Source organism: Neoarius graeffei, chromosome 12 (assembly GCF_027579695.1).
Source record: "Neoarius graeffei isolate fNeoGra1 chromosome 12, fNeoGra1.pri, whole genome shotgun sequence".
Classification (NCBI taxonomy): Eukaryota; Metazoa; Chordata; class Actinopteri; order Siluriformes; family Ariidae; genus Neoarius; species Neoarius graeffei.
The window spans coordinates 7,114,853-7,127,731 of record NC_083580.1 but is presented as its reverse complement, the minus strand read 5'-3'; the positions used below and the strand labels follow the sequence as shown (position 1 = coordinate 7,127,731).

Sequence of the window (12,879 nt, the reverse complement as noted above, 5' to 3'; positions counted from 1 at the left end):
CACATTCTATTTAAAAAATCCTATCCGTACTACTAACTTTGATTTTTTTTTATTCCATTTTTAAATTTGATTTTTTTTTAAATTCGATGTCCCTTTAGGGGCTCCGTACTTTAGACCAGTTCCATAGACCCAGCAATTCCGCAGCTACTATTGCTACAGGTTCTTTTGGCATTCTTCCATGTGCAAGCTGCACTGTTGATCAGTCCCTAAAATTTGTCACCTCGGTATACACATACTAATAAATACTTGCAGTATATATATATATATATATATATATATATATATATATATATATATATATCATTAGGCAGTAATGCATATGTCGCACAATTACAGGGAATTATGTGGTTATGATCACTCGAGCTTCATATTCAAAGAGTCTTTCAATCCCATTTTGGTCAGTCATTTCTGTACATAATTGAGTGACAATTTTCTAGAGCTAACATCAGTTCTGTGCAGAAAACTTAAAGAGGGTTGCTTATTCCAAAATATGAAACCCTAGTAAACTAAGAATAATTAATTGAAATAGCACAAAATAAAAATGCAGACTGGACTTAATGATAAAAGCCATCTTAATATGTATTTATAGTCAACAGGAAAATAGAAAATGTTTCATATAAGTTTTAAAACAGCTATACAAAAAGGATAAAAAACGAAATAAATGGTTGTATTAAAACATAGCGAAATTGTTCTGAATTAAATGTGGGTTGTTGTTTTTTTAATTCATGTATTTCCATTACTCAATTTTTAGTTCACAATTTCAAATTGTGCATTAAGCAGATTAATGGAAACTTGCCTACAGAGATCACCTTTTCCCATATTCTGATGTTTGATGTGAGCATTAACTGAAGCTGACTCTCTTGACTTCCTGCCTGCATGGCTGTGTGCACTGCATTGGCTGAATCGAAAAATTTCATGAATCTGGATGCGTACAGGTGTTCCTAATAAAGTGGATGCTGATTGTGTACGCACAAACCCACGGTCAAAAACAAACAAAAAAAAATCTCGTTATCACTCTTCCAGGCAGTATATAATTACATTTCCATTGCAATACATCACTCATACCACATGGTGTCGCCAAAAACCCGTTTACGCCTTTAATACACATTTCTCTGCGATGCTAAAACACTACTGTTTTACTCTATTTTTTACATGCTCTTTGGAATCAGTGTGAGGCTTTTCACGCAGAACAACAGTAGTTTTGTGTATAATTATAATACTTTGCGAAAAATACGGATGTCATGATATTCATACATGGACAGAAGAATAATTAATTATATTCAAAATAAAACCTTTCATTGTGTAAATTAACAACATTAAAGGAAGCCTGGGTAATATAGTTCATGAATTATGATTTCAGGCGATCTAATGTATCTGGATTATATTAGGCTACTGTTTAGTGCAATGTTTACAACAGAAGTGTGCGATTTGGGACGGAGCCCACATCCCAAATTCATCTTTAATGAAATATTCCCAAGTGCTTTATACATTTAATTTATTCACAGCCACTTTGTCGCTGCCCTTTTTTGCAGTCTATAACCATAAATCAAATAGTTTCCAAAGAATTAGTTGTGTTTTAAGACCGATTTGATTCAAACTCATTTTCAGTGCAGCCAAGGCAAATAAAAGCAAAGTTAAACATGGCCAGCACTTCTGGTTTGGTGTGTATGTTTAAGAGGTGCGTTCAAGTGCTGCAATCACGTGCATGTTTTTGGATTATTTCTAGGCGAAACATAATACTGTCAGCTTTATCAATGTCCTCTATAGAGAAGAGATATCCAAATGAAACGTTTGATCATTTACAGAGTCTAATGATTGATTGAGAAATAAAAAATATAAGGCGAAAATTTGTCATCACTGTGTTAATTTTTCTGTAAATGTTATTGCAATTTGTTCGTTCTTAGTTAAACCTTAGATAGATAGATAGATAGATAGATAGATAGATAGATAGATAGATAGATAGATAGATAGATAGATAGATAGATAGATAGATAGATAGATAACCCCTGTGCTTCAGTGAGCCTTGGCAAAATTTTCATTTCGATTGAAAAATATGCAAAAAAAATATTTTTTTTGGAATATATCGAGTCCCAGTTCAAGGCAAATGAACCACGAATGTGTGCGCTGATTGGCTGAAAGCAGCGCAGTCAGATTCAGAGCAAAAATATTATCGGATTGAAAATCAGAGAGACGTAGAGACACACACACAGGGTTTATCACTTTAGTGCACTCTCAAATGTGGTGAGGAGAGAGAGAGAGAGAGAGAGAGAGAAGCAAGGGAACTTTTGAAGGTAAGAAAAGTTTCCTTTTTCACCATGAACCTGTCTCTCTCTTCTTCTTCTTCTTCTTTTTAATAAAAACAGTATCAACTATTTTGACTAACCTGTTATGTACCTATTTGATTAACTTTAAATAGAAGAAAGATAGAAGGATAAAACCCCCAAGCACTCCTTATTCAGCATTTTACCTGTTAGCGTGCACATTGTGTGTGTTTATATGCTTTCAATCAGGAATGTATTTTGTTAAATATATTAAAGATGTAATAGACATATCTCAATTAATTTAAGAATAACTAAAGAAAGTCCAGTTAAACATAACAACAAATTATTTGCGTACTGTCATTCTTTTCAGCAGTGCATGAGAAATAGGCTATTAATAATTTATTTTGGGGAATTTACCAAGTGTCGAACTAATCACCTAGTAAACTAGATAATTAGTTTTAGATAGTAATCTAGTAAACTATCTGGAAGTCTGAGATTTCTAATACAACTAAGTTGTTGGGTTTTTTTTTTCCTCCATACACGTATGCAGCTTTTATAGCCCATGAAACAAACAAACAAACAAACAAATAAAGATGCATTGTAATTTTAATCTCCTCACAGCTTCACGATGCCTCGGTCCTTTTTGGTAAAAAGCAAAAAGTCCTCCTCTTACTATAACGCGCACCGCTACATGGACGAGGATCAAAACAATCAAGAAGCCAACACAGGTATGTGGATAATGTTAATGCACTGAACATTTGATTTAGCTTTGTCTTTTCAATTCATTTTCTCATCATGACTGTGTCGTCTATAGTGTTCTGTGCGCTTTTGCGCACCATGACGCAAAAAAAAAGTCAAACTGAACCATAATCTGCTTTTCTAAACATTGTTTATGATCCTTAAAATTAGTTTTGGTGTTGATTTATAGCATTTCATTAACTTAGGAATATTCCTGTTGAAATATTGGGACAGTGGGAGTGTATTGTGTGTCTGATGGGATCACTGGGATAAGTGCGCATTAATTGTGCGCCGGGTTTAATGGAACAGTTGGCATTACTCATGAAAAAAAGAAAGAAAGCAAAGTCAATGGTTCCTGCCTCCAATCAAAGTTAGGAATTGCAATCAAACTTTTCTTATCCAATCCTCAAGCAGTTATGGCGGCTGTCAGCATTAATAAAATGTTACCAAATCCAGTAAATGTAAAAATATTGCGCATTAAAGCGACCCTTCAGCTTCATCATGACAGCCACACACTCAGAAATCAAGCTGTACTTTTCCTTGTAGACTTGCTGCAGTGATAGCATGTATAACAGTATTTTACCTGGGAAAGTGCATTTGGTGACTCCTTAATTAGCTTTTAAAAATAATGATCCTTATGTTCAAAGTATTGCATTAAATTATTTTAAAGGCTTCAGGAAGAAAAAAAGTTCTTATTAAGTATCTTCTTTGATGGTAACAAGATGAACTTCCAATTGGTACCAAACTATTCCTTGGAGGAGTACATACTTTAGTACCTTTACTCTCTTACTGGGAAATGTGCATGGGAAAGATTTATTCCTAAAACTAATTACCAGTTATGCATCTTAAATCTTTTTTCAGGTAAAAGATACATATTAATAAAAGCATGTATATTTAATGGTACCATTCCAGTGACAAAGAAAGGAAACGTTTATTACTATATTATCTAAGTGTGTGTGTGTGTGTTTGATGAAATCCATTACTTTCCAACTTCAGCCTTGGTTAACTGGAACGAGTCCAGTGTAAATTGTGGATTTACATGAATGAGCTGAGAACTCACCAATCCAGTCCAGTTTATCAGGAGCATTAGAGAAAGAAATCAGTAATCATGATGCTCCAGTCAAAAGCACAGATAAACACACTTGTGTGTATGTGAATCCAGGAAACATGAACTGACAGGAATAAATACAGTAATCCAGTTTTATTTATCAAAAACTTTATAATAATGCTTATCTAAGTATCCAACATGGTCACAAACATGCAAATTTGTCCCTTATTTAATGGCATCATCCAAACAAAGCTAAAACAAAATCAAGAACACTAAGCAGTCATGAACCATGTTTTATTTGCTTCAGTTCCAGAACCTACTCCATCAGAACCAAAGGATCCAGACTCTCCAAAAGGGATGCCATTGGATCCTGTAACAGAACCTGTTCACACAGACTCCTACTCTTATATGAAGCATGAAAACAAACCCAAGTGCCCCATCCCATTGCGCCCTGAGCAGTCAGTCACAGCTAGCCAGCCTTATTACATTTCTGGTAAGTGCTAGAACTCACTTGGCATGACTACACAGGAGGGCCAACTGTTGACATCTCCATATCTCATTTCTGATCAGACATCTTGCTTTAGTCTGGGTTTTGTTTTTGTTTTTTTAGTTATGCTCATCTCATTACAAAAAGTGTTTAAATTGCATTTAGGTCGTGCAGGTACCCGCCTTGGCTAAACAATCAGAGGTGTCACCAAACACAGACTTCTTTTTTTTTTTTTCTCCTCAGAGCCTCAGATGGCAGAATTCCCTCCCTACTATAAGCCATCCTATGCCTGGGAGACCCTGCCTTCTCCATATGACTTCAGGCAGCTGGGTTTCCACTCGTCCATCCTACAGCATGCAAGTAACCTCTACAGGTCTGAATTCAAGCCAAGCCCAGATGATCAACAGCCTCTGGATTGCAGCACACACTACTCACCTACCTCTGATACCTACCACTGCATAACCTGCGACAAGGTGAACATAAGAGTTCATGTTCTTTTGAAACCCCAACTTTAGATCTTAGCTAGTGAAGCAAAATCAATATGCTTGAAGGTGATGTTATATCAGAACCATATACAAGTTTTTTAATATTAAAGACATTCCCATTCCTCTGGTTTCAGGTCTTCTCAACTCCTCATGGCCTGGAGGTCCATGTGAGACGTTCTCACAGTGGAACACGACCCTTTGGTTGCAGCATCTGCAGAAAAACCTTTGGTCATGCTGTCAGCTTAGAGCAACACATGAACATCCACTCTCAGGTAACAACTTAACTATGGCTGAAGCTGAATGCGGTACATATAGCCAACTAAGTTCAAGTGTATTGTTCTGATTTTAAAAGGCTGGAGACTTTTATTTTCCCTATATGCATTCAAACAAGACACAAATTTGCACATATATGGTGTATTCTCATCCATCTGCACAAATGATGTTGTAAAAAAAAAATGGGTGGCGTTAAAACTACAATTGACAATACATTTTTCAGGAGGTGTGGTTGGACATACTGTAGCAAGATCCAATTAAATCAGCTCGCAGTTTCATACAGTAATAGATGGCAAGATGATATGATTTCATGAACTGCACATCAATATTTCACTGGAACATTTTTAAACATGGTATCATATTGAAGATGTTTTGAATGAAGGAAATGCAATGTAAGATTTCTTATTATGGGCCTATAAGCCTATTTCTAGACATATTTACAATCTTCAAGCTTGAAATGATCTTTTTCGATTGGATAATAAGTAAGTAACAATTAATCTGCCAGGAGCATAAAAATTTTAAGCCAGAAATGAGTAAAAAATGTCTTGAAATAGACTTAATAATTGTATATTGGTTTACGATATTGCATGGCTGTCAAGACCTCATGACGTCACACGTCGGAGCTGATGCAAATATCCAATGAGAGAGTTTTCTGCTGTGTGCAGAAGCATTTCTAACCTGAAAGGCTACCAAAACTTTTAGATATTCTTCATGCATATTTACAAGAGAAAAATATACCAGCGGACATCGAAAAACCAGAAAAGAGACATGTTGATGTAAAACTTCCGCGCTAGCAAGCAACTGTGATGATTTGTAAACAAACATGGTCGCCAGGTTTGTTTTGTTAAATATGGAAGCTTTTGAGAGAATTTTGAAAGAGAAAGACGCGTTGAACACCCAAAAGGAATGTGTATGTTTAATAATAATAATGGCTGGATTTTTTTTGTGGTATATCAGATGTATTCCATTCAGCAACTTGTCTTCGACTCGTTCAGTATCATGCTAGCTGAATAGAATATATCTAATATCCCACTCAATATCAGCCAATATTATTTAAATTTTAGCTGAATTTGCAGGTATGCAAGATATTTTTTCCACTGTCGTAGTAATACAATGTACTTTCTTCTGATGTGTTTTTGTAGACATTCACTCAATTGTGATTCTTTGTTTATACAGTATTGGGTTTATCAGCCAATAACATTGGTGAAACCAGTATTTTTTTTTTTTTGGGGGGGGGGATGGAGATTATTCTTCTACATTTTATTGATTCATTATTTATGCATTCATTATTTGGTGCATTGTCTGTCAGGTTCTAATTTGTGAAGCCTGACTTCATTTTTATTTGTTCTTGATCATTGTTAGGTGTATTACTTGTTCATGAGGTGACATTTTTATGTCTATTTGGTGGCCTAGTAGGGTGGCACAGTGATGTAGTGGTTAGCACTGCTGCCTCACAACGATAAGGTTCTGGTTTCAAGCCCAGTGGTGGACAGGGGCCTTTCTGTGTGGAGTTTGCATGTTCTCCCCGTGTCTGCATGGGTTTCCTCCGGGTGCTCTGGTTTCCCCGACAGTCCAAAGACGTGTGGTTAGGTTAATTGGCTACTCTAAATTGCCCACAGGTGTGAATGTGTACGAGAGTGTGCAGAAAGGAACCAGCCATCCTACTGCTGCAATTCTGGCCAAGTCAACCAAAGCATGGTTCACCTCAAGCCGGGATTGGGTTCGGGAGTGACGACGATGGCATAATTGGTCCACATCCACTAAAATGGGCTCTAAGAACTAGGGCATGGTCTACTCCACCCATGCCAGCACAGATGCTTTCATTTCTGATCATGAAAACAGCAAGTGAGCGAAAATGAGAAATAAATTGTAGGATACAGTGTCCTTGTATGAAAACATCATATGTTCTCTCAGATAGTGTTCTCCTCATATGAGAATAGTTAGGTATTGCGTTTTTCTCCAAACCTCTTTCTGGTTGAAGTTTCAAGAGGATAGGACCAACAAATTATGTTTGAGTCTACCTGAAAACAGAGTCCTATTTATTACACAAGGAAATCTGGTTTGATTTTTCTTGTTTTGTTTATGTAAATGTGTGGCACAAAGGAAAGAAGCTTCGAGTGCAAAATGTGCGGCAAGACGTTCAAACGTTCCTCAACCCTGTCCACACACCTGCTGATCCACTCGGACACCCGGCCGTACCCTTGCCAGTACTGCGGCAAGAGGTTCCATCAAAAATCCGACATGAAGAAACACACCTACATCCACACAGGTAAGCAAATCAAGAGAACAAGCTGGGACTCAATCCTGGACAGCTTTGATGTTTCAAAGCTGTTTTGTTTCCCAGGAGGATGTTTCCAAGAGTAATATTTTAACAGATAAATCAAGAAAAGGAGCTAAACAAATGTATGGCTTGTTTGCATATCTGATTATCCTGCTTTGCTCAGGGCTCTGTGAAACCTTCCTCTTTCGTGGCACGCCGTATCACTTCCAGCGAGCCCATGGAAATCTGGATTGCACGCAAATCTTTGTTTGGTGTAGGTTTTAAAGAAAGATTTTAATTTACAGCTTGTTCGGAGGAGGAGCTTCGGTGCTTTTCTGGTTATTTCCTCTGGCAAAACAACTCCATAAATCAGAAATGATTAATTCTGTGCACAACTTTTGTCAATTTATTTTCAAAACAAGATAAGTAATATTTTGCGTTTCAATGACTTGAACAGGGGAGAAGCCACACAAGTGCCAGGTGTGTGGTAAGGCATTCAGCCAAAGCTCCAACCTCATCACACACAGCCGCAAACACACGGGTTTCAAGCCTTTCGGCTGCGAGATCTGCTCCAAGGGCTTCCAGAGGAAAGTGGACCTCCGCAGACACCACGAGAGCCAGCATGGCCTAAAGTGACCCAATCAGGAAGGAGGACAACTTCCAGCATGAAGGCAAGGACTGGGAGAAATTCAATAAAAAGAGGACAAAAGATATATGAGTCACTTATTACATCCTCACAGACTGCCAGTACAATATTAATATTAACTGAAGTAATTATTTGTTTGCCATGTGACTCTTTTAACGCTTAAGTAGGACCATTGGTAAATTTTGGCTCCCTTGACAGGATAATGCTGTCCTGTCTTTTAAAGCTAGACTGCCTTTCAGATTTTTCAAGTGTCGGTCATAAAAAGAATGTTCCCGACACCCAATTATTTTTCTTCAGTGGACTGAAAGCTCCTGAATTCGAATCACAGACTTCCAATTTTATTAGTTTTTTTTTTTAAAGAACAATTAATGAATTTAGGGCCAGGTGGCTCTAAATTCTCCACTATTTTTTCCTGCTTCACCATGACCCAATTCAAGATACTACGTCATGCATCACGTGGTGATGGTGGGCTTTCCCCGTTCGTGCAAGGCACTGTGGGATACAAATTTGAAACAGGAGAGGAAAATGGAGGACACAAATGAAACGTGAAAGAATAACTACAGTAACAGAACGTGAGAAGAAAAGACGTTATGTTATATACGAAGGAAAGGAAATGAAGGCCCAAATTAATAAATATCGGCGCTCAGCGAGCACCTCGGTGTGATCAGATGATCGTTTAGCGACAGAATGATGGAACCATCAGTGCACGTTCAAAGATAAACCTGTAGATGGCAGTAATGCAACACTGGATGCCAGCTGCTGTAAAATCCAAAAGAAGAAGGTAAACCTGCGCATGCGCACACGGACTTCCTCTGTCTGCTTGACTGCGCAAAGCGAGCAAGTTCATGCACATTATTTGCTTTAATCCCCTCAAATTAAATAACTTCCCAGCCACAGAATGGCCTGTTTTTTTTTTTTTTTTTTTAGATATTACAGAAATAAACATGTATCACGATGACCAAATTTCATAGGGAGCTAAATTTCACCGATTTTATGAAGTCGAAAGGTGGTCTAGCTTTAAATAATGTTTATGAATAAAATATTCACTGATAGGAGCACAACCTTTGATATTTTATATCAATAATATTTAACGGAGTTGTACATGTAAACCAAATATAAATCCAAACGTGTAATATTTATGAACTGTCTCAGTGTTTGCACCTGTACTGACAGCAAATGTGTGAATAAAGTTTTTTTTTCTTTCTTTCTTTTTAAATCAAACCAGCCTCTCGTCGATCAAATGAAAACAACAGTAAATGTGTAATCTTGGAGTGGTTTGGGAAATCAAAAGCAGAATGTCATATGTAAATGTTTAAATGCGTCAGCTCTCTCTCTCTCTCTCTCTCACCTAAGACAAAACTGACTTGGAAAGGTCGTGCTAAGTGTGTTTGTTTTCGCGTGTCCGCCTCAGAGAGGATCCGGATGCTAAGTTCCCGTTGGCTTTGCAGTCGTTGGTGAACTTTTTTGCCAGAGGCAGGCTGAAATCTCTGTACGCTAGAGTGTCATAATATGTACCTGGAACTCTGGTATGCAAATCACTTGTCGAGCAGGTTTATAAACTTCACGGGACTGGATGAATGGACTTCGCAGCCTGGTGAAAAAGGGGGAAAATATTAGCTGTAACAAATTCCATTGTACTTCTTTTGAAATAGCTTATTAAAACACACACACACGCTCACACACACATATGAAGGAGTGTCTGACTCATATCAAAGAATTACATATGTTGGATATAGTAAACTGATAGTATAAACAAGGGGATAAAAAAAATCACATGGTTTTTAGTCCTCTGAGAGATTTGGATAAGACTCTTGTGTGAGCACAACGGCTTTAGTCCCACTGTTGGAGAACAGTACGAGAGAGATTTACAGACACTCCTGTCACTCCCATCAATACAGCTTCAGCTGCTTTGACAAACAAATTCTTGATGACACCACTGCACACGCAAGGCTTTCTCAAACAAAAGAGACAGTTAGGAAAATCCCACTTCAGCACAATATGTTCTTTTCAGACGCTCAATTTTCTGGTCATGGTTTGTCTGTTATTTGTAACAACTGTAATGAAACCATGATATTTTTTTTTTTTAACCAATTTCACGTATGTAAGAAACTTGTCTCAAAATCACATTCTCACAGCATTAAGTTGGCAACTCTTCGGGAAAAAAAAATGAAATAAAACCATTCTCTGAGCTGTGTCGTAAAAAGCTTATTTGGTTTTCAAGTATTTTATGTATATGACACTATTATTCTACCCACATTCACTGGATATGAGCAATCGTGCACTCTGATTGGCTGCTCCACTATTAGGATATCAGCTCATACAGTGGGGCAAAAAAGTATTTAGTCAGTCACCAATTGTGCAAGTTCTCCCACTTAAAAAGATGAGAGAGGCCTGTAATTTTCATCATAGGTATACCTCAACTATGAGAGACAAAATGAGAAAAAAAAATCCAGAAAATCACATTGTCTGATTTTTAAAGAATTTATTTGCAAATTATGGTGGAAAATAAGTATTTGGTCAATAACAAAAGTTCATCTCAATACTTTGTTATATACCCTTTGTTGGCAATGACAGACGTCAAACGTTTTCTGTAAGTCTTCACAAGGTTTTCACACACTGTTGCTGGTATTTTGGCCCATTCCTCCATGCAGATCTCCTCTAGAGCAGTGATGTTTTGGGGCTGTCGCTGGGCAACACGGACTTTCAACTCCCTCCAAAGATTTTCTATGGGGTTGAGATCTGGAGACTGGCTAGGCCACTCCAGGACCTTGAAATGCTTCTTATGAAGCCACTCCTTCGTTGCCCGGGCGGTGTGTTTGGGATCATTGTCATGCTGAAAGACCCAGCCACGTTTCATCTTCAATGCCCTTGCTGATGGAAGGAGGTTTTCACTCAAAATCTCACGATACATGGCCCCATTCATTCTTTCCTTTACACGGATCAGTCGTCCTGGTCCCTTTGCAGAAAAACAGCCCCAAAGCATGATGTTTCCACCCCCATGCTTCACAGTAGGTATGGTGTTCTTTGGATGCAACTCAGCATTCTTTCTCCTCCAAACACGACAAGTTGAGTTTTTACCAAAAAGTTCTATTTTGGTTTCATCTGACCACATGACATTCTCCCAATCCTCTTCTGGATCATCCAAATGCTCTCTAGCAAACTTCAGATGGGCCTGGACATGTACTGGCTTAAGCAGGGGGACACGTCTGGCACTGCAGGATTTGACTCCCTGGCAGCGTAGTGTGTTACTTGATGGTAGCCTTTGTTACTTTGGTCCCAGCTCTCTGCAGGTCATTCACTAGGTCCCCCGTGTGGTTCTGGGATTTTTGCTCACCGTTCTTGTGATCATTTTGACCCCATGGGGTGAGATCTTGTGTGGAGCCCCAGATCGAGGGAGATTATCAGTGGTCTTGTATGTCTTCCATTTTCTAATAATTGCTCCCACAGTTGATTTCTTCACACCAAGCTGCTTACCTATTGCAGATTCAGTCTTCCCAGCCTGGTGTCCTTTGACAGCTCTTTGGTTTTGGCCATAGTGGAGTTTGGAGTGTGACTGTTTGAGGTTGTGGACAGGTGTCTTTTATACTGATAACGAGTTCAAACAGGTGCCATTAATACAGGTAACGAGTGGAGGACAGAGGAGCCTCTTAAAGAAGAAGTTACAGGTCTGCGAGAGCCAGAAATCTTGTTTGTTTGTAGGCGACCAAATACTTATTTTACAGAGGAATTTACCAATTAATTCATTAAAAATCCTACAATGCGATTTCCTGGATTCTTTCTGCCCATTCTGTCTCTCATAGTTGAAGTGTACCTATGATGAAATTTACAGGCCTCTCTCATCTTTTTAAGTGGGAGAACTTGCACAATTGGTGGCTGACTACATACTTTTTTGCCCCACTGTATACCGTGAGGAAAGAAAAACTAAATTTGTTGTTGAACCAACCGAGGACGAAATAAAAACTCTACTTGAAAACAAAACCCCCAAAATTATCATCAAGTATTTAAAAGAAACAGAGATAGCACAAAGAATAGTCATCGTCATCCCCCCCCCAACAAGATCTCCTGTTCCACATGCCAGCCCAGTTGGTGGCAATAATGCACCTTTAAGTTGGTTTGCCAACTGCCAAAAAAAAAAAAAAACTAAAGAAGAAGAAAATCCTAAAAAATACAAAACAAAGCAACAAAATATGGAATGAAAGTATTTGATAGTAAGAATGTACCTTTTTTATTTTTCAAGAATTATTATTATTATTATTATAGCATTTTTCACAAATTGCTACTGTCATTTCGCCGGTTTGTTCACATTGTAAACGGAAATGATTTTGTCGGACGTTTTGTATAAAAATTTTTTATCAAATTTGCAAAAAGAAAAATGCTCCGTTTCTCAAAATCCAGTGAATGTGGATAGAATAAAACAGTTATTCCACTCAATCTCATCATCTATGGCTTATAGCCAACTCGGCAATATGCGACTCGAGTTCGTGAAATAACTTTATTATACAACAGTTAGTTCTGGTCCGCTCTGCGATAGATTGGTGACCTGCCCAGGGTGTACCCCTCCTCTTGCCCACAGTCAGATGGGATTGGGTCCAGCTTCCACCGCAACTCTGATGGATAAGCAGTATAGATAATGAATGGTTTTGATCCTGATTGGTCCACCAGGCATTCCAAGAGTCCTGAT

General features: G+C 38.0%; 1 protein-coding gene across 1 annotated transcript; it reads left to right on the top strand.

The window, feature by feature from the left end:
* Positions 1-2,201: 2,201 nt before the first annotated feature.
* Positions 2,202-9,419, top strand: gfi1b (growth factor independent 1B transcription repressor). Its single transcript, XM_060935436.1, has 7 exons — positions 2,202-2,291; positions 2,883-2,989; positions 4,355-4,540; positions 4,778-5,007; positions 5,154-5,291; positions 7,396-7,561; positions 8,010-9,419. The coding sequence occupies exons 2-7, from the start codon at positions 2,890-2,892 to the stop codon at positions 8,186-8,188; spliced, it is 999 nt and encodes a 332-aa protein (XP_060791419.1). The 5' UTR covers positions 2,202-2,291; positions 2,883-2,889; the 3' UTR covers positions 8,189-9,419.
* Positions 9,420-12,879: the final 3,460 nt, after the last annotated feature.